This window comes from Fusarium tjaetaba, assembly GCF_013396195.1.
Source record: "Fusarium tjaetaba strain NRRL 66243 chromosome Unknown NRRL66243_c0000390, whole genome shotgun sequence".
Lineage (NCBI taxonomy): Eukaryota > Fungi > Ascomycota > Sordariomycetes > Hypocreales > Nectriaceae > Fusarium > Fusarium tjaetaba.
In genome coordinates, this window is record NW_023501586.1 from 53,565 (window position 1) to 75,289 (window position 21,725).

At 50.0% G+C, this 21,725-nt stretch overlaps 6 protein-coding genes across 6 annotated transcripts; 4 read left to right on the forward strand and 2 right to left on the reverse strand.

Moving 5' to 3' along the window:
• Positions 1–201: 201 nt before the first annotated feature.
• On the forward strand, positions 202–1,858 carry FTJAE_13162 (nuclear and cytoplasmic polyadenylated RNA-binding pub1; the record flags this gene model as incomplete). Its single annotated transcript, XM_037346277.1, has 5 exons — positions 202–561; positions 628–723; positions 783–1,430; positions 1,484–1,604; positions 1,659–1,858. 5 exons carry the CDS (start codon positions 202–204, stop codon positions 1,856–1,858), a joined length of 1,425 nt encoding a protein of 474 aa, XP_037199818.1.
• A 3,528-nt stretch (positions 1,859–5,386) lies between these two features.
• Positions 5,387–8,327, forward strand: FTJAE_13163 (CMGC DYRK YAK kinase; the record flags this gene model as incomplete). The annotated part of the gene is made up of 5 exons (XM_037346278.1): positions 5,387–6,184; positions 6,240–6,439; positions 6,494–6,653; positions 6,701–7,439; positions 7,492–8,327. The coding sequence occupies 5 exons, from the start codon at positions 5,387–5,389 to the stop codon at positions 8,325–8,327; spliced, it is 2,733 nt and encodes a 910-aa protein (XP_037199819.1).
• Positions 8,328–9,534: 1,207 nt separating this feature from the next.
• On the reverse strand, positions 9,535–10,646 carry FTJAE_13164 (uncharacterized protein; the record flags this gene model as incomplete). Its single annotated transcript, XM_037346279.1, has 4 exons — positions 9,535–9,819; positions 9,874–10,368; positions 10,419–10,546; positions 10,604–10,646. The coding sequence occupies 4 exons, from the start codon at positions 10,644–10,646 to the stop codon at positions 9,535–9,537; spliced, it is 951 nt and encodes a 316-aa protein (XP_037199820.1).
• Positions 10,647–11,068: 422 nt separating this feature from the next.
• On the forward strand, positions 11,069–13,404 carry FTJAE_13165 (Pentatricopeptide repeat-containing protein; the record flags this gene model as incomplete). Its single annotated transcript, XM_037346280.1, has 2 exons — positions 11,069–11,572; positions 11,638–13,404. 2 exons carry the CDS (start codon positions 11,069–11,071, stop codon positions 13,402–13,404), a joined length of 2,271 nt encoding a protein of 756 aa, XP_037199821.1.
• A 564-nt stretch (positions 13,405–13,968) lies between these two features.
• On the reverse strand, positions 13,969–15,065 carry FTJAE_13166 (uncharacterized protein; the record flags this gene model as incomplete). Its single annotated transcript, XM_037346281.1, has 3 exons — positions 13,969–14,636; positions 14,727–14,859; positions 14,940–15,065. 3 exons carry the CDS (start codon positions 15,063–15,065, stop codon positions 13,969–13,971), a joined length of 927 nt encoding a protein of 308 aa, XP_037199822.1.
• A 1,400-nt stretch (positions 15,066–16,465) lies between these two features.
• Positions 16,466–21,052, forward strand: FTJAE_13167 (DNA polymerase alpha subunit A; the record flags this gene model as incomplete). The annotated part of the gene is made up of 5 exons (XM_037346282.1): positions 16,466–16,739; positions 16,805–16,905; positions 16,965–17,934; positions 17,990–19,281; positions 19,334–21,052. The coding sequence occupies 5 exons, from the start codon at positions 16,466–16,468 to the stop codon at positions 21,050–21,052; spliced, it is 4,356 nt and encodes a 1,451-aa protein (XP_037199823.1).
• Between the last annotated feature and the right edge of the window lie 673 nt (positions 21,053–21,725).

Here is a 21,725-nt window from a genome sequence, read left to right on the forward strand (position 1 = left end):
AGTTGGACCCCTGTCCTGTCAAACGCTAGGAGGTACAGATACATATTGTCACCGACCGCCGACTCTCCACCTCGACCGACCGACTTCAGTACAACGCAGCTCATAGGTAGCCTCCAATTCCTCTTCTACCTCTGCTCTGTCGTCCTATCCTCCTGTTACTCATCCTTCTTGATCATCACCCCACACACGATACCATACAACATGGCCGATTCTGGAACGCCCTCCAACCCAGGCCAGCTGCCTCCCCCCCCTCAGGCCGGTGCTGGCGCCCCTGGCTTCGAAGCTGGCCAGAATGGACAGCCTATGGCCCCTCCGCCTCTGCATATCCCTCAGAATACCAACCCGATCCCGACTGCCATCACCTCCCCCAGATCCGCTGCCGATCAAGGAGGCATCTTGTCGCCTACCAGTGCAGGTGGCTTCCGTCGTGCTGCCCCTGAGCCCAACAAGCGTGCCCTCTACATTGGTGGTTTGGACCAGCGTGTAACCGAGGAAGTCTTGCGTCAGATCTTTGAGACTACGGGTCATGTTCAGAACGTCAAGATTATTCCCGACAAGAATGTAGGTCTTGCTACAACCCTGAGAAATTTTGTGGGTGTAGTATGGTGGGCTAACAATGCTTCACAGGCGCGTGGTTATAACTATGGCTTTGTCGAGTATGACGACCCTGGTGCCGCTGAGCGTGCTATGCAGACCCTCAATGGACGGCGAGTTCACCAATCGGTACATTGACCCTCAACGAATTCCAACATCTCGAACGTCGCCCGCTAACCGTAGCTTAGGAAATCCGAGTCAACTGGGCCTATCAGTCGAACACTACAAACAAGGAGGACACATCGAATCATTTCCACATCTTTGTTGGTGATTTATCCAACGAAGTCAACGATGAGGTCCTCCTTCAAGCTTTCTCTGCTTTTGGTTCCGTTTCAGAGGCTCGTGTCATGTGGGATATGAAGACTGGCCGATCTCGAGGTTACGGTTTTGTTGCCTTCCGCGACCGCCCTGAGGCCGAAAAGGCTCTGAGCTCCATGGACGGCGAGTGGCTCGGCTCGCGAGCCATTCGATGTAACTGGGCCAACCAGAAGGGCCAACCTTCAATGGCCCAGCAGCAAGCTATGCAGGCGATGGGCATGACGCCTACCACCCCTTACGGGCACCACCAATTCCCAGCACATGGCGTCGCTAGTTACGAGGTTATTCTGACTCAAACTCCCAGCTGGCAGACAACTGTCTATGTCGGCAACCTTACTCCTTACACGACTCCCAACGACGTGGTTCCTCTGTTCCAGAACTTCGGTTTCGTTGTCGAGTCTCGATTCCAGGCCGATCGAGGTTTTGCTTTCATTAAGATGGATACTCACGAGAACGCGGCTATGGCGATCTGCCAGATGAACGGGTATAACGTTAACGGACGACCCCTCAAGTGCAGTGTATGTTTTACCCGTGTTGCGATTGAGAGATGCCAGCTGACAATTGACCACAGTGGGGCAAGGACAAGACACCCAGTGCTCAAGGAGCCTTTGACCCTGCTCAGCCTTACAGCCCACAGAGCGCTCAAGCTCCTGGCTTCCCAGGCACGCCTACGTACTATCCTCAGTATGGTGGTAAGTTAAATGTGAGCAAAACTTTGATCGTAGTAGTAGCTGACAATGACTTAGCCCAGTACGGTGGACAGCCTGGAAACTATGGTGGACCACAAACGGGATCACCGGCCGGTTATGCTGGATCCCCTATGGGATATGCTGCTCCTCAAAGCGCGGGCGGCTACGGCAGGGGCCAACAGCCTCCCAATGCTGAATGGGCCCAGCCTCGCCCTGGACAGAACTTCAACAATGGCTTTGGTGGTTATCAGGCCTAGGGGGCAACAACCAAACCAGAGCAAGACAAACCAAAAAGCTGGACGAAAGCTGGACATGTTGGTATCAGGGCGGAGGTGTCTACCACTTGATCATGCCCGGGTCGGGTTTCTCTTTGTCCGCTTTTCATGATTCCCCTTTCTTCTTCCTCACGTTTCTATGGATTTCTCTCTCGTGCTTGATTCTGTTGCTTCCATTGCTCTTTTCTCAGTATCTTCAAGCATTATTACAGTTCAGGCCTGTGATACCCCCGTTCCGTGTTATTGGGGGAAAGGGGCAATCTTCCTCTCTTGCTTACAAGAGGGATGTATGCATTTCTCTATTCTCTTCTCATCTCTTCTCTTCTATTCCTGTTTCGTCGATAAAAGTCAGGGAGCGCCACATGTTTCTCAAATCTCTCTCAATCTCAATCTCTATCTCTCTCTGTACGAGCGCTAATTCTAGGATACCACCAACATTTCTTTACCTTGACTTTGTTGCATTAAGTCAGGAGCCAGTCTGGCATTCAAATTTCCCTATCTGACGACGTCATGAGCGTTTCATCCATTCTTGTGTCTCATGGAGCATCTGATTGATATTTCAGTGGCTGGCGAGGGGGTTTGGCAGTTCCATTCCATGGATTCTCATCTATGTATTTAGCGGCGACCTTTTTCTTTCTTAACGGGACATTTTTCTTCTTTCTCCTTTTTTCATTAATAATTCTCGCGCACGATATGATGGAACAACGACTTGACGACTCTGTAAGATTGATGACAAAAGGTGAGGAAGTGGAAGATGTCGGGGATACGCAAGTTGGGGGCGTCGGCGAATGTTACTCGAGATGCACCGGATTCTCGAAGAAAATTAGGTGGCAAGATGGCGGCAGTTGATGAAATGGATGAATAAAACAATAGGACAATCTCACCCACTTATCGGTCGTGGTACCCTCGGCCTTTCTCTGATCAATTGGACAATGGCGTACGTAGGGTGACACCACAATCGAACCGTCCAGCCGAGATGTTGCCAGTCTGCAAAGTTCCCACCTCGATAATGATGCCCAAGCTGAGAAGTGAGGTTTCTACATATGAACTTGCATAGCAACAGCGGGGTCTACGTGTTACTGTAGATATTTGGCACCAGTGAACCCCAGTAAAGGTGTAAATAGACACGTAGGTTCAGATTGGATGGATGGACGGATGAAACGCCAACGAAATAAACGGAGCATAAGAGGCTCCAGGATTTGATACTTACAGGCTACCGAGTTGTCCTACCATACGGTGAGAAGGGCCGGGTGCCGTTTGGAATGTGAAACTTGATTTTTATTCCGTGGTAGCTCCTCAGGACCCTGAAAAGGACGTCATTTTCGACATGGTGGACTAATTGGCTAACTAATATCCGTCAATGGCATGGGTAGTGATACGGATATTGGGCTGTAGAATAAGAGAACCATGTTGATGATGATAACATACATAGGTACCAAGGCAAGTCAAGGATACTGCCAATGAGAATATATTTGTATTGGGAAATTGAGGTCGTAAGCTGACCGACTGATGTACGCATCAATCCCTTGAGGTCTGGCCATTTCCGGGGTATAGTTATGGATGTGTTGTGTGTCGCTCGCGTCAGAGACAGAGTCATAGCTAAACTCGAGTGCGTACGTACGTAGCAGAGGATAGCAGAGAAAGGCTGATACATAACAAACCCACTGATCAGAGGCAACAAGATAAATTGCTGCAAAGTACCCTTACTTTGCCACGTTATAAATCGGATCAACTCTGATTGCGCGTAGAACAGCAGAATGTGCATCGTTGAGTAAAAGTCAGTCAGTGGTGATTTGACAGTTGATAGAGGGGGATCATCACAACCTGTCCACTGCGGCGTACCCCCCTGTTGTTGTGGCAGGGTAGAGCAGCTAACTACTCCGTAGAGCACACTGGAAAATCAGCCCAAAGCGCCGTAAATCTCGCCCGCACGTTTCCATTTGGCTCCTGTACCTGAGTACTTAGGTATTCTACTGTAAAGGTATGGCCTGCAGTGCCTTGGGTCGGGTGCCTAAAGGTTGGTACAGTAGTGGTAAAAGTGGTTGGTAGACTTAGGTTCCATTCTTTTTGACTTTGTGCCGCCGTTGGCTGGCGAGAGCCGCCGAGTGAAAAAACTTGGGAGTCAGTAAAGAGGAGTCAAGATCAACAAGATTTCTACAGGCACTTACTTGGTCCAATGCAATTCCGTGACTCAGCTCTCAGTTGTTTTATTTCACTCTAACGAAAGTTTTGTGTCTATATCCTTGAGTCACTGATACTTGATGCATCCAATATCGTTGCTGCGGATGTTTCAACGTCTGAACTTGGCTCGTACCTCGTGTTGACGTGAGCAACCAAGGATAACAGCATGAAAGTCAAATCATGCGCAATCATGGCATTGTTGATATAACTGACTTTCATGTGTTTGTAAAATTTGCTGAATTTTAATTGACTCAAAATTGAGAAGATAATAGGTAGTCAATGAGATCTAATTAATATCGAACTGAGGTGGGTGGGCTTGTTGCAATCGAATTAGAGGTGATAGCAACCTTCTTGACTCTTGCCCTCTCTTATTTCTCTGGCATCCATCTACATACAGACACAGAGAGAGACCTCAACCCCCAACCTCCCTCCCACATCCACTCACCATCCATATAATGAATGGCTTCATTCATCAACGCTCTTTAGACTAGAATCTAGAGCATCCCTTCCTATACAGCAAACTTCCTCCTCATTTTCCTTACCTTTCTTAATTCTCGCTTCAACGCTTGAGTCCTCCACTGAACCAATACCTACCATCTACAGATACTTTAACTGACCTTGTTTTGCTTGACCTGCCTGGCTGCTCATATCCACCCCCGGGCCTTGGCTTGGGCCTCCACTGTCTGCCCAATACGTCCTGCCCCCCTCATCTCTCTTTACGGTACGGTACGAGGCGACGACACGATATTCTGAAAGCCTGGCGTGTCCATTGTTGCTCTTCTCAATACACACGCTGTAGCTTCTCTTAGTTCTATTAGGACGGCCTGGGTTAGTCCGTTCTACCGCAATACTGCCTAACCCGTTCTTACAGGACAGAACAGGACAGGACCTGCGCAACGAGACCCAACTCGATCTATCCATATCTCCAACTCGGCGAGCGCACACTGCACCCGGCCCAACCAGCAACCAGCTGCCAGCCAACCATCACATCCCATCCATTTTCTCTGTGTTCTCTGCATTGGATTGTAGCTAGCAGCTAGCAACTCGACGCTACACTACACTATCCAGACCCTTCTCCTCTTACTCTCATTTTTCTCACTCCCATCCTTCGTCCTCCCCCCCCGTTGCTGGGATCTCATCGACTGTCGACATCATCGTCTACGCCCGATAACCACGCATTACGCATCTCCACTCGCGACAACAACCATTTCCACCACAACGATTTCACTGTTGACCACCGCCCATCTCTACTTAACCGCGGCGATCAACCTGACGCTGTCGCCCTAAGCTGCTCGATTCAGCTTCCGCAGCAGCCAGTCAGTCAGCGCAATGGATCCTCAGTGGCAGCAATATCCCTCCGCGAACTCGCCTGGCTCCTCGAGACGACACAACGGCAATACCCAAGCCCCTCGAGACTACACCAACCAGCCCCCGCCTCAAGGCGGATACAAATACGACCAGTTCCACGGCGGCGCCCCCGTCCATTCTGCTGCTGCTCCGCCTTCTTCTGCTCCTGTTGGTAACCCCAACTCAGCCGCCTCTCCAATCTCACCTTCGCAGATGCGCGACGGCAACGGTGACGTCGCTATGCACGATGCTCATGATGCTCATGCTGGTATCAAGTACCCCATGAGGCCCCTTCATCAAGCTCACATGTCGGGCAGCCGCCCCGTCAACCTTCACTCACCTCAAGAGTCTTCTTCCGTCGCTCAACGATACTCGCCCATGGAGGCCCTGTCCCCCACTTCACCTTACGCGCCCAAGTCGGCCTCAAACAGCCAATTCACAAGCCCGACCTCCCAGCGACAGTCGCCTACACGCCAGTCTGATTATTCTCAATCTCCATATTTTCCCGGCGCCCGCCAACACCAGCAAGGCCAGCATCTTCCTCCTATCAACCCTTACGCGTCTGCCAGTCACCAGGAAAATTATCCCTCTTCAGCTGTCGGCAATCTCGATGCTGCTTTTAACCTGGACCCCAAGTCTCCGAGACGGCCTGTGCCCCAGCAAGTGACAAGGGGCCCAGTACCCGAGTTCAAGCAACTCTCCTCGCCTGCAGATCTGCAGCCCAAGGTCAATTCACAGCCTCCGTTCCGCCGCGCCAACCCTGAGGGCGGTTTCATCAGTGTATGTTTTCCAACCTCTATAGCTTTCGAGACCATTTTGCTCACGATCTGATTAGCCTCTCCAAGCTCTTACTGTTCAATTGCCTGCTACGTATCGCATCTGTAATCCTAGCTTCAAATATGAGTCGTCGCGCAATCCTCGCAGAGTCTTAACCAAGCCCAGCAAGGGCACCAAGAACGATGGCTATGACAACGAAGACAGCGACTATATCCTCTACGTCAACGACATTCTTGGATCTGAAGAAGCCGGCCACAAGTAAGTTGTGTAGAAATTGAAGTATGTGGCTTGTAATTCTAACATACTCTCTAGAAACCGTTACCTTATTCTGGATGTTTTGGGGCAGGGTACTTTTGGTCAAGTCGTGAAATGTCAGAATCTCAAGACGCAAGAAGTAGTGGCTGTCAAGGTCATCAAGAATCGTACTGCCTACTTCAATCAGAGCATGATGGAGGTTTCGGTCCTCGATTTGGTACGATCATCAATTCCATCCTTAAAGTTGACACTAACAAAAAGTAGCTCAACACGAAGCTTGACAAGAACGACGACCATCATTTGTTGCGGCTTAAAGACACTTTCATTCATCGCCAACATCTTTGCTTGGTTTTTGAGCTCCTTAGCGTCAATCTTTACGAGCTTATCAAGCAGAACCAGTTTAGAGGACTCAGCACTACTTTGGTTCGCGTGTTTGCTCAACAGCTTCTCAACGGTCTCGCACTGCTTAACAAGGCTCGTCTGATACACTGCGATTTGAAGCCTGAGAACATTCTTCTCAAGAACCTCGAAAGTCCCATCATCAAGATTATTGATTTCGGCTCAGCCTGCGACGAGCGACAAACAGTGTATACTTATATTCAATCTCGATTCTACAGATCTCCCGAGGTTTTACTTGGTCTCCCCTATTCTTCGGCCATCGATATGTGGTCCCTTGGATGCATTGTGGTGGAGCTGTTCCTGGGACTTCCCTTGTTCCCAGGATCTTCTGAGTATAATCAGGTCTCGCGAATCGTTGAAATGTTGGGCAACCCCCCGAACTGGATGATCGAGATGGGCAAGCAGGCGGGCGACTTTTTCGAAAAGCGACAAGATGAGTTCGGAAGACGGACATACCAGCTTAAACCCATGGAGCAATATGCCCGAGAGCGTGGCACCAAGGAACAGCCTAGCAAGAAGTACTTCCAGGCCAACACCCTCCCCGAGATTATCAAGTCCTACCCCATGCCTAGGAAGAACATGAAGCAGAGCGAGATAGATAGAGGTAAGGCCCCAACTGGTAGTAATGCCATGTACACTCGTGCTAACCGTGACAGAAATGAACAACCGCATCGCGTTCATTGACTTTGTCCGCGGCCTTCTTACGATCAACCCCCTCGAGAGGTGGTCTCCCCAGCAAGCCAAGCTTCATCCGTTCATCACACAACAGAAGTTCACTGGACCTTTCATACCACCCATGAATCTGAAGTCTAGCTCGCTGAACAGGTCTCCAGCACCTGGCACTCAGCAACAGCAACAGGCCGAGGCACTTAGCAAGCAGCGTGCTCAAGCGGCAGCAGCTCAACATCAAGCACAACACCAGGCACAACAACAGGCTGCTTCAGCTGCTCCTACCCCTTATGCCAACCAGTACGCGCCTCAAGGTCACACGCAACCGCAGATGTACGGCAACAACTCAATGTATTCTCCCGGAGGCAACCACGCCAATATGCCATCGGCATACGGCCAGCAACAACAACAACAGGGGCAGTATGGACAAATGGTCATGTCCCAACCGCCTCAGCAGATGCCTCAGGGGCAATATGCACAAATGCCCCAGCCCAACATGTATCAGCATCAACAAGGTGGTATGAGGCCAGCACGCCAACGGGCTTCAACCATGGAGCAGCAGCAGAGCGGTATCCCCGCTGCCATCCAACGAGTAGCTAGCCATCTCGACCCCAGTCAGCCGATTCGTTTACAGCCTAGCCCGGCATACTATCCACCCACTGGAGAAAGCATGGCGTCTGGCAGCATCGATAACCGCACGGCAGCAGGTCGAAGAGGTAGCCGCGTGCAACAGGGTGGTCGAGGCAACAGGGACTTCATACGCAACTTGGAGGAGCGCACTCTGGAAGAAGGTTTTATGGGAAACCAGAACACTTGGCATTGAAGTGGCCTAACCTGACGAGGGACCAGATGTCCGCGCCAATCTGTGATACGAGCGACTTCACTCGATAAACGAAGCCCTGCCGCCGAAGTATCTGCGCCATAGCGTCCAATAGGCCGGAATTCATGGTTGGTAACGAAGCAAAACTCCATGGTGGTTCTAATGCACTAGAAGTCCGTCCTCCCCCTTCGAAATCCAAGCGCCAACGAAGCAAGAGACGCCCCATGCCATATGTGCGTGCTCGGAATTGTCCACTCGACTTGGTCGGCATTGGTTAAGAGGAGGTGTGGCTCCAGTCCATGGCCAGGGAAAGGGAACTTTCAGCGTCAAGATTTCAATGAGCTCGAAGCAGTGACATTCAGACCCGATTACAATGCCTCAAGCATTTATCACAGGAATAGGCGGAGCCAAATTACGCAGACCCATGATGAAAGGGTGGTATTTGTTTACGGAATTTCTTTGTCTCGACACGATGAGGCACGCCTCAGAAACGGCCGCGGAAGTTATGAGGTTACTCTCGGGACGGCTTTCTTTTTTTCTCTCGTTAATTTTCCTGTCGTCAGTATAGCAATTGGAGGGACGGGGTTACTGGTAAGGAATTCAATATGGTACAGAGTTGCCAAATCTCGGCTGAATATTATTCATGCCTAGTGGGGCCTGGCTGTAGATATTGTTATGCTTGTCTTGACTTGTTGGTGTATGATGCGGACGGACCGCGCTTGGTATATCATGGGGTAAGGTTTTGGGTTACAATTCCCATCTTGTAGTTGTATTGGTATTATTTGGGTGTGGGCGGCTTCAAAGGGGTCATTTCTGGGTGGACGAATCGAGGCATAAAATCATGAATTACCCTTGATGAAAGCGAATGGTTCTCCATCCTCAAGTGATACAATGACTGGGAGCTGGGACACTGAACCGCTTCCACATGGCCGTAACAGGTTCCCCCTTTTAGGGGTATCCGAAATATATAGAGAGAGAGATAAGATGAAATGATTAGCTTTAATAGCCCACTTTGGACGTGGAAACCCCGAACGCCCAGCCCAACATTTCGTACACCCACTGCTCCCATTGTTGTGGTTCACCGTGAAAATGCGCGGCTTTTTCAATGCTGACAAGTACCTCCCAGTCTGTATCTAGAAATCACATCCCCAAAAGTTCGCGAAGTAATCGTCAAATGTAATCAAGGAAGAACAAGAAAGGCGGTATTTTATCATCGCCCGGCGCGACCTCTTTGACCACCTCGGCCTCGTCGGTTGCCGCCCACGATTTTATCGCTGTACAACTGGTTGTTCCTTGATGAGCCGTTTGTGGTGGCTGTGTCCATTAAGTCAGGGAAACCCATCGAGCCATCAACAATGTTGTCGTTGGGGTTGGGTTTGTTTCCGCGGGTGCCACGGGGACCACTTGGAGCGTTTCTTGGCGCATTGCTGGACGAAATGGTATTGCTTGAAGGAGCTCCGAGCTTAGGGTAGACCTTGATGATTCTACCATCAGCCTGTAACAAGTTTTAGCAAGAGTTCTGAATGAAAATTGGTCCCGATGGACTCACGGTCTTATCGTTGAAGGTCTCGATTACTCGCTCACCACCCTCGCGCGATGCAAAGGCTAGCTCGAAGAGGAGGAATGGGTTTGACTTGACAATGCGACAGCTCAGAATCTCGCCTCCGATAGGTGTCATAGCGCTCTCGATATCAGCGGCTGTAGTACCAGGGGCAAAGTTTTGTGCCATGATAGTGAAGGGGCCTGCGAGACCCCGAATTGTCATCCCCATGCCATTTCCATTGCCATTGCCATTGCCAGCGCCGCCCTTGCCTTTCACGATGTTGACTTGTTGTGGCACGTTACCAGAAGTGTCCATGCGATCCACGGCAGCGGAGAGACGAGCAGCACGGCGGTTGTTGGCTCTCTTATGAGCAGCATTAGGGGCTGAGATGCGGGAGCTTAGGTCGCCAGAGACGGAGTGATGCAGATCGTGTGTCCATTCTCCGTTGACATTGCCAGGTGCGGGCCGGGTCGAGCGGGTGTCGATTGTGGAAGTTCGCTGCTGTACATGTTGGCTTCAACTGATCGCACCCTGTCTTTTGCTGTAGCTACCTTCTTAATGCCGACACGGCTTGCTAGTGATTGACTTGGAGCGGACTTGAGCTTGGAGGGTGCGCTTTGGCGACGGTTCTTTGAGAAGATGCGATCGGCGAGGGCCTCGTTCTTCTTTCGCTCACGCCCTGAGAGGATGTTAGAAGAGGGACACGAGGGACTTGGGAAGATTGATTGTTGCTTACCCTCGTTAATGATCTTTTCGAAATCTGTAGCAACCTTGGCCATGATGGAGGCGGTATCAAGGAAATCAATATACGGCAGAAATGGATGAGTTGAGAAGGAAGGACAAGGGATGACTGATGATATTTGAAGGATCAAACAATTCGCTTGTTTTGTCTTGTCCCTCCCTACAAAGGTTAAGAAAAGAAACGTTGGCTAGACTGGACTGCGACCGCGAAGCGCGTCTCCAATTAGAAATGGGAGAGTTGTTAGTGACCTGCAGGGGTAGGGGGTGGCTCTATGGCATGGATACCTAAGGTAAGGTACCTCAAGCGCGGCAAAGTTAAGCGCATCTAATGCAACGCCCCTCGCTCAGCTGATAAGATAAGAGTCTTTTTTTTTCTAGGTGGTCGCCTCTAATTTTGGGTAACTTATGTCTGGAATTTCGTGATCAAGCTAGGTAATTGTAACCAAGCAGCAACTCTCCCATGGCTGATAGGTTATTGCACGGAGGCGCGTGCCTTCGGAGAGCTCTGCAGTTCGCACCGCGCAAGAGACTAGAGATTCGGCCTGCTTCTGCTTTTCAAACCCGTTCGTTTCGGCACTCACAGCGCATATTCAACTCGACGACGACACCGACTACCCAGGAGACGACTACGGCTCAAGACGCAAACGCAAACTCTATAGCTGATGCTATCACGAAAGATGCCCCAAAGAGCCTCGATGCCCCAGCTGACGACGCAATATGGAAGAAGAAAGAAAACCTTAGAATGGAACGGGCAGTCAACAAGGAGTTACAATATCTGAACAATGACCCTTGGAAAGTTGCAGAATATGTCAAAAAAGCACTTGAAGCAAAGAAATTCGATCAAGCCCATCTTTTGGTTCAAAAGGGCAGTAAAGATATGCAATTGGTCGTGTCATGGAATTTTCTATTGGAATATCTGCTCAACCAGCAACAAGTCAAGGCAGCGATCAAGCTATTCAACGAGGTAGGCTTGAGATACAGCCCTCATGCATGTTCTTGTCTCACCTGTGATACTAACATCATCTGAAGATGAAAAAGCGCGCACAGTTTCCTAACGCGCAAACCTACACAACCCTGTTCCGTGGTCTCGCCAAGTCGAACCACCCTAAAACCGCCGTCTTCGAGGCTGTGAAGCACTATAACGCCCTTTTCAAGGACTCTCGCCTAGAACCAAATAGTACTCATCTGAATGCTGTGCTTAGTGTGTGCAACCGAGCGGGCGACCTGGACTCCATGTTCTCCATCGTCGATACTCTTAATGAGTCAACTCGAGCTCCAACTTCCTACACCTATACTACCGTTCTCAATGCCATACGATTCAACACGCTTGATGGCTTGGAAAAACTGACGCCTGAACAGAAGGAGTTCAATCTCAAAAAAGGTACTCAGCGCGCCAAAGCCATCTGGTCAGAAGTTATGAGTAAATGGAGGCAAGGACGTCTGACCATTGACGAGGAGCTCGTCTGCGCAATGGGTCGTATGATGATCATCTCGAGTGACATCACTGAGAAAAAGGAGGTTCTCGATCTCATTGAGCAGACAATGAACATACCCAACTTGTCCAAAGTCAAGGAAATGTCAGCTGAGGAAGCACGCAAGACAAATCCTCACACCGGCCAAGTGGTCAAGAAGGATAAAAATGGCGTCTTTGTCAGTCCTGGTAACAACACCTTGTCTCTTATATTGAAGGTTGTGTTGCAGACGAAGCTCAACAGCCTGGGCATCAAATACTGGAATTTCATTCTTCGCGAATACAATCTCGAGCCTGACCGGGATTGCTGGTTGCGCCTCTTTAGCATTCTTAAGCAAGCCAAAGCAAGCGGTCATGCTACTGAGATTCTGGACATAATACCGGCGAGTATCACTGGGCCAAACTTCTATCGCATAGCCTTTGAAACGTGTGTTCGTGATAACATCAACCCAAATGTCATCAAGAATGCCAACCGCGCGCTCGACAGCATGATGAATCACCTAGAAATGCCCGACGCTCATCTCATGCGCCTCTACCTCAACGTTTCTCAGTCTACGCACTATCACTTGCGTGCTCGTGCTAAGGAAGGGGACGTGGCTGGTGCCAAACGTGCCTATGGCGTCCAGATCACCGACGCGCTTGATCGTCTGTGGGTGCCCTACCGCAAACTACACGATTACTACTTCAAAAAGGTTAAAGCTGAGACCAAGGAACAAAAGAAGGTTCTTTACAATGATCAACGCGAAGTAATTGCTCTCGCACGCATCATGTATGGATCATTCAACAAGGTCATTCAGCAGGAAATGCTCCCTGAGAAAGACCTCAAGAGAATACGCCCTATCGGGGGGCGCATCAATCGTGAGATTCAGGCCTTTTATGCCAACCGGGAGGAAATAGAACCCAACTTGCGCAAGACGAAGGGTCGTGGCACAGCCGAGGAAGATATGTCTACACAGAATGAGGCCATGAATACGGCCAATTTTTGGGACACCACTCAAGCAGGAAAACCCCGACCCCCAAAGCAGACAGGCCGAAGGCAGTCGCATCGTGATAATGGCCCAGGTAATGGCTATCAACGCGAGGAAAGCTCAAGGTCCGAATCCGAGCCTCCAAGGCGTGCCCCCTTCTCGTACAAAACATACCTTACAGACAGCCAGCCGCCACCCAGAACGCGAATACCAGAAAAGGACCTACGCCAATGGAAAGACGGCACGAGGCCAGTGAGGCAGCCCGATTACGTTGGCTATCGGGGCCCTCGTCCTAGCTGGGACGCGACTCGTGACGACAGGAAGGCCGACCGCCGCTTTGGTAACCCGCGAGGTTAAGGCTCCTGCATATTGGAGTATCGAGTTGTGCTTGGGTCTATGAATAAGAGCTTCCAATGGGAAAGGCTCGTGTAAAACTAAACTGATGTATGTATGATTTAGACGCAAAAAAGGATTGCGAATGTGTACTGATACAGCATATGGCGGCGTTTTGTTGGGCGATGGCATTTCTCTGCATGTACAATACATCACTTACACAATTGAAACCTTGGTCCTGTTGAATTTTTGTCATATCTAGCCATCACAAGCCTGAACATGGAGGGTTACTCTGCCATTCTGCTCTATTTTAGTCTCGATTAAGAATAGGTAACAAAGGTAGTCAGTCTCTGCTGCTAGTTGAATACCTTCTATTCTATAGCCAGCTTTATAACTACTTCTTAGGTCATCTTAAACAATAAAATACCCTGGGGGCAATCAAGCCCAGCAACTTCACTTGAGTTCGAATCGAGACAACGAATCAAGATAGAGATCCGAGGCCACTATAGGATACATTGACCTGCTGCCTTGGCTGGATGATCGATCTGAGAGCTGCGATTGCGTAATCGACGTTGATGAATCCGTGGCTCATGGTTGATCGCCTTCTTCGATAGTTAAGTAAGAACTCTCAAGTATATTTGTGGGCGGTTGAAACGTGGTGGCCGAGGTGCACCGCGATGGCGAGCACTGACTAGGGTCTTGCATGAGATGATCTTGCATCGATGGTGGTTTGTCCGAATTACCCTGAGTCCAGTTTGACGAAATCTGACCTCTTTGCCAGTGGCTATGGCCTCCAGATTTGTTAAACCCGCCAAGGGAGCCGACGAGTGTCGCAGGAGCAACTAAATCGCAAGAGGGCAAGGGCCTTGTGATGGATAGTGTCTTACGCCCTACAGGTTGTAGTGTAAGTGCTGCCGAGGCCTTGGGATGAGTTGTGATGCGTTCACACTTAGTAGTGGAGCGCAGCGACTTGTCTTCCAAACTCTTATCCTCCGGTGCCGCTTCTATGCAAGCTCGTAAAGTAGATGATCTTTCCAGGCTACAGCTAGACATGTCAGGAAGCGGATCTAGCTGAGGTGGGCTTTTGTCGATGGCTGCTGAAGGGGGCGCAAATTCAGAGTCCTGCTGGAACGGCTTGGATAGTTCAGCGATATCGACGCGCGACCTGATTGGAAATAGTGTATGGTTACTCGAGGAACTCCCATCGCGAGCCCATCTCTCTCTGGAGTATTGAAATGCGCTGCTGAGATCTTCCGCTAAAATATAGTCAGGTACGCCGCAAGCGAGTACTTATTAGCCCACCCACCTGTGTTAAGGAGATGAGGCAGTCCTGGGACTTCAGATACTGAAAATCTCTCGAAGTTTGTCGAAGAGGAAGCAGTCTTCCGTCGTTTCGGTTTCAGCCAACGCGCAAGATGAGAATACGACGAATTCTGAGAATTTGATCTTTGACTTCTGCGCCGCGTTGACGTATCCTCGCTAGGCCCACTAGAATTGGTTTCTTCAGATCTATCCAGACGAGCCCGGCGGCGATTCAGTGGCAGTCTCTAGCTGCTAACCTTGATGTGAGGCTTGGCAAGCTCAGTGGACGGAAGCGGAATTGGAGGCTGAGGCTGAGGCCGAGGTTGAGGTCGGATCTTTTTCTTGAGCTTCATCTGCCAGGCACCAAAGATACTGTTGGGCATGATGTAAGTAAGTAACGTAAGGTATGGATGGGATCGGATATAGATGGTGTGACAAGACGAAGATGGTCAATCTTGACTGATGCGTGATGAAAAAGGCTTCCTTGGTAGGTAGGTTAGTAGATTAGTACTCAAGGTACTATAGCTAAGGTAGCTACAAGGCAGGTAGGAAAACATCCACTGATACAGAGTAAGTGCCTTAGGTAAGGTGCTCAGGTATAAGAACAAGTTGAGAGTTTGTGATACTTTGGGAAGGCACCTCTATCTGAGCTTGAAATCAAATGCCATGGGTAGCTCTTGCGAAGAGCTTACAACAAAGTATCCGCAAGGAAGGAGTGAGTTGCTGGCCAGTCCATTATCATCATCGCATCACTAACTGCCAAAGGCAGTGTAACAAAACCAATCGCAGGAAAGGGGATGCCCTGGAATGCAGCTCCGACCCGCATTTCATCAACATAGAAGCTGAACTTATAGATCACCAATACATGGTCAGGGAGTCGCTATGGTTGATTATCTGATCAAATGCCGTTCAATGTGGGTCATCCTCCGTTCCGGGTAAGTGGGGCCGCACCGGGACGCCGGCCACAATGGATTTGGGATTAGCTGAATGAAGAAGAATGATATGGACTTGAGTTTTTTATTTGACCTTAATCTAATTTACTTCGAGGTCACTGCACTAAGTCACAAGCACCTAAATTACCACCAACTTCAATTGAAAGAGCGGCAACTGAGGAAACAACTCGTGTATAAAGGCTGACTGCAAACGCATAAACAAATCGATGCCCGAATGGAATGGATATTGTTTAGTGGTCGTTATATCAAATACAGTCGTAAACATGCAGCGGCTGCCTTTGGTTAAATCCTTGAAAAGAGTCTCGGCGGGACTAACAGGAAACAGGTCGCGTAAAGTGAAAAGTCGCGTGGAGAGTAATCACTTGATCCCTCATACTCTAGATACCTACGTAGGTATGCAAGATACAATTTATGCATCGTCAAGTAAGTACTCCCCCTGCGCGGGGTACTTGAAGATTCTGCATTACCTAAGATGCCTATGCCGTAGCGCCTATTGGCTGATCTCGCGTCAGGCACTTAAATAGATAGCCCCTCCCTCGACACGAGCCGAGACGCGGCTCAGGAGGGACAACGCGCTTTGACGCGTCTCCCTGACCACTTTTCTAAATGAGCATGCACTTACGGAGTACCTTAGCGCTGGTTACCGGGGGACCAACCCAATCCAAGCAGCACCTCCACCCAAACCCATCACCGTTTTCATTCTCGATACCTTCATTTCCCTGCAATACGATCACGAGCAACATATAATCAAGAATTGACGTCCAGGCATATACTCGCTCTCCTCCCCATTGCCTCACTGATATGCCACCGGCCTAAACTCTTCTCCCGTCATGTCTCACAGAGCACGGCTCGCTGAGCTCAAGGCTCTTCGAGAGTCCGGCAAGAAAGTCTTTGATACTTACAAAGTTGCCGATGTCGACAATCTGTACGACGAAGTTGACGAGGATGGATATAAGAAGGTTGTTCGGGAACGATTAAATCAGGATGACTTTGTTGTCGACGACAATGGCGAGGGCTACGCAGATGATGGCCGCGAAGACTGGGATCAAGTACAAGCCTATGGCTCAGAAAGCGAAGAAGAGGCCACCGTCCGTGGCCGGCCCAGTAAGACTAGTCAGTCTTCCTCCAGGACATGCTCAAGACCGCCCACATACTCACATGACGTGTAGCGAAGAAGAATCGTCAGGAGGAGCAAGCCAAGCGAGCGGCCAATGACAAAGATATCAGTGAATACTTCAAGGGCGCCAACAGGGCCCAGCCAAAACCCAAGGTACGAACCCCTTTACGACATCGTGGGTTGACCCAACTAACTCGAATTTCTCTATCTAGGTCGTCAAGACAAAGGAGGACGACGACTTCCTTTCAAACCTCCTCGGCGAGGTCGACAACAACATACCTGCCCCTGCTCCCCATACCTCGAGAGTCGAAAGGTCTGGCGGGCGTCGCAAGGCTAGGGCCCTTTCACCTGCTCCCGAGCCTGTGCCCAAAAAGACCAAGACCCTCGATACCCGGTTACCGTCCCCTCTCCCTCCAGCCCCTGAAGATGACGATGGCTTCTTTCCCTCCGCCGACGATGACATTCTCGAGACTGCCGATGTCCCCATGAGCGATCCTGCGCCCTCCTCTCCAGCCGCAAAGGTAGCGCAGAGAAAGGCACAGATTAAGCAGGAACCAAAGGAAGACAATGACGACGAAGACATGATGGAGGTTGCGCATGCTGGCGCCATCGCCACAACCAGTGTCAATCTAGCAAGTTCAAGGCCGATCAAGCAAATTCAGAAAGCAGAGTCATATCCCACACCTGCCAGCTCCTCTCCTGTCAAACCCAACGGCGCTCAAGTCGACTCAGCTTCATGGAATGCCCTCACAGAGAGGCTGAACGTCGTCACAAGCTCGCCTGCGGAAACAAAGACAATAGGCAAAATCGACTACAAGGATGCGATCGAGGAAGATGGCAGTCTCAACTTCTTCTGGACAGACTACACTGAGGTCAACGGCAATCTGTGTCTCTTTGGCAAAGTTCTGAACAAGAAGACGCGATCATACGTCAGCTGCTTTGTCAAAGTCGACAACATCTTGAGAAAGCTGTATTTCTTACCACGTCAACACCGCTTGCAAGATGGCGAAGAGACAGGTGAAGAAGTCGAGATGATGAACGTGTATGACGAGATTGACACCATGATGACCAAGATGAATGTTGGCATGTACAAGATCAAGGCATGCACCAGGAAGTATGCCTTTGAGCTCCGTGACGTCCCCAAGGAAGCACAGTATATGAAACTTCTCTACCCCTACAACAGTGAGTGGCCACATTCCTCCTGTAGGTCACCCAAAGCGGCTAACATGTATCCCAGAGCCTGAAGTCGACCCCAACAGACCCGGTGAGACATATTCTCACGTCTTTGGTAGCAACACTGCTCTTTTTGAACAGTTCGTTCTCTGGAAGAATATCATGGGCCCATGCTGGCTTAAGATCGAGGATGCCGATTTTGACAAGCTCAAGAATGCTTCCCACTGCAAGCTTGAGGTTTTGGCCGATCACCCCAACATGGTTTCTGTTCTTAGCGAGTCTGATAACCTCGATGCGCCTCCCTTGACTCTTATGAGTGTCTCACTACGGACTGCCTTTAATGAGAAGGATAACAAGCAAGAGATTCTGGCTATCAGTGCAAGAATCTACGAGAAGGTATCCCTCAGTGACACAACCCCGGCAGAAAAGCTGCCCTGTCGAACCTTTACAGTTATCCGGCCGCATGGCCAGGCGTTCCCAATGGGCTTCGATCAGCTTGCGAAGAAAAGGAATCGTGGCTTGATTGTGCTGAAGAAGCAAGAAGCTGATATCCTCGCCTTCTTCTTGGCCCAGCTGGATGTTGCAGACCCAGATGTGATTCTTGGACACCAATTGGAGGGTGTAGACTACAGCGTGCTCCTCAATCGTCTGTATGAAAAGAAAATTCCCGGATGGTCCAGGCTAGGCAGGCTCCGTCGCAGTCAGTGGCCATCGTCCATCGGCAAGACTGGAGGTAACGTTTTTGCCGAACGCCAGATCTTGTCAGGACGTCTGCTATGTGATCTGGCCAACGATGCTGGAAAGTCGGTCATGTTCAAGTGCCAGTCATGGAGCCTGACAGAGATGTGCAGTTTGTACCTCTCTGGAGATAACCGGCGCCGCGATTTTGACAATGAGGTTGCCCTGAAGACGTGGGCCAGGGAGAAGCAGGGACTTCTTGACTACATCACCCATATGGAGGCCGATACACACTACATTGCAGCTCTGGGCCTAGGTGTTCAGATGTTGCCACTGACCAAGGTTCTCACCAATCTGGCGGGTAACTCTTGGGCTCGAACTCTGACCGGCACGCGTGCAGAGCGGAACGAGTACATTTTGCTACACGAGTTCTATCGCAACAAGTACATCTGCCCTGATAAGCAAACTTTTCGCAGTCGCCAGCGTGCTGAAGAGGCACAGCGTGAAGAAGAGGCGGGCGAAGGAAAGAAGAAGGACAAGTACAAGGGTGGCTTGGTTTTCGAGCCAGAGAAGGGTCTATATGATAAGTTTGTGCTTGTCATGGACTTCAATTCCCTTTATCCCTCTATTATCCAGGAGTTCAACATCTGCTTTACAACTGTCGATAGACCAGCGACCGTAAGTTTGCCGAGTATTCCTGCTTGAACCTCGAGACTAACCAACCCCACAGAACACTGAAGAAGATGAAGTCCCCGAAGTTCCAATCAACCAGGATCAAGGTATCCTACCTAGGCTCATTGCTACTCTCGTCAGTCGCCGTCGACAAGTCAAGAGCCTCATGAAGGACAAGAAGGCTACCCCAGAGGAGCTGGCCACATGGGACATCAAGCAGCTTGCCCTCAAGCTCACTGCCAACTCCATGTATGGATGTTTGGGTTATACCAAGTCGCGCTTCTACGCTCGACCTCTGGCTGTTTTAACAACCTTCAAGGGTCGAGAAATCCTCCGCAGCACCAAGGAGCTGGCCGAGAGCAACTCACTGCAGGTTATTTATGGTGATACTGATTCCGTCATGATCAATGCCAACGTGGACAATGTTGCCGATGCGTTCAAGGTTGGCAACGATTTCAAGAAAGCAGTCAACGAGCAGTACAAGCTGCTTGAGATCGATATTGACAACGTCTTTCGACGTATTCTCCTTCAAGCGAAAAAGAAGTATGCTGCCATCAACCTTGTAGAGAAGGATGGGAAGTTCATCGAGAAGATGGAAGTCAAGGGTCTTGACATGAAGCGTCGAGAGTACTGTGCTTTGTCCAAGGAGATCTCCCAACACCTTCTTAACGAGATTCTGTCGGGTGACGACACCGAAGTCTCAATCGCCCGAATCCATGAGTACTTGAGCGACATTGCTGGCAAGATGCGTGAGCAGACTGTTCCTGTTCAGAAGTACATCATCCATACACAGCTTGGAAAAGCACCTAAGGACTACCCCGACTCCAACTCCATGCCTCAGATCCAAGTCGCTCTCCGTGAAATGGCCAAAGGCAAGACAGTTCGCAAGGGAGATGTTATCGCGTACGTGATTACGGGTGACAGCAAGAGCTCTGAGCCTGCTCCCAAACGAGCCTACACTCCTGGTGATCTCAAGGCAGACCCTACTCTACTGCCTGACGTTGAGTGGTATATTGGCAAGCAGATCTTCCCCCCTGTCGAGCGTCTCTGTGCAAATATTGTCGGAACATCAACATCGCAACTGGCAGAGCACCTTGGTCTTGATATCAAGCGCTACAGCTCATTCCAAACCCAGCAGAACAGCTCAAGCAACGACCTTGAGATCCACCCCTTGGACTCTCAGATTCCAGACGAGGTCCGCTTCGGTGATTGTGCTCGCCTCTCTTTGCGTTGCCGCAAGTGCAAAAGCTCGTCCGTGTTCGAGGGCCTGGCTACGTCCCCCGATCATGTGTCCCAATCCGGTGTCGTCTGCGGCTCGTGTGGTAGTTCCATCTCGACACTCTCTGTCGTGGCCCAGATGGAGCACGCCATTCGCGCTCAGACAAGTCGGTACTACGAGGGCTGGCTGGTCTGCGATGATAGCCAGTGCGGCAATCGAACACGGCAGATGAGTGTTTATGGTTCTCGCTGCCTTGGCCCTAAGGGACTTGCCCGAGATTGTCTTGGTCGAATGCGTTACGAATATACAGAAAAGGCTATCTATACTCAGCTTCTCTACTTTGCCAGCCTGTGGGATGTCGATAAGGCCAAGGCCAAGGCCACGAGCACTGAGATGTCCAGGCAAGATCGGGAGAATATCCTTGCATTGGCTGAACATAACCGCGTACGCTTCGGAAATGTGAAGGGTGTTGTTGACAAGTATCTCGATAAGTGTGGCCGGCAATGGGTAGCCATGGATACTCTGTTCACCAAGCTGGGCTTCAAGCCAATGGCCTGAGTTGGTTGGGGAAGTGGAAGGGTCTTTATGGGTATGCCGTGAAACGTTCATGTATGTTATTTGGGCCAGTGGCGTTCTAAGGATTAAATATTTGCACGGGTTGGGTATGTTTGGGATTAGCAAAGCAGGGACAACAGCTTCATATGCAAGTAATGAATGGTTTTGGAATACACAAGAGCAAGCGAAGCGAGTTTTTGGTGGTGTTCAGTGGTTTGCTGAGAGCGAGGCCTGCTGCGTGCTCTAGTACCAAGTTACAGTATTTGAAAATTACCGAAGTTTCCCTATACTCGGCCGTTCTCTCAGGACATCCTCTTCCCTGTGTCCAGCATTCACTTGATTACTATTCACGATTAAGAGGCATCAAGTTTGAACATATATGTAAATTGTCGCTGCCAATGAATGGCCCATGCTTCTTCGAAATTAGATGATATACAGCAAAGCATCATCAAGACCCGTTCATTAAAGCTCGACCAGGCTGAGCGCCTCTATACATCACACACCAAGTAACAGAGCCTTTGGCAAGCGGTCATGCCCTTCTTCTTGGTACAACAATGCATATGCTCATGAGGCTAAGTCAAGAGAGCCTGAGTCGTCATCATCAATCATGGTCTTGTTTGAGAAACCTTTCCTAACCCATCGTGACGTGATGTGATTCGTCAGCGTTAAGTGAAGT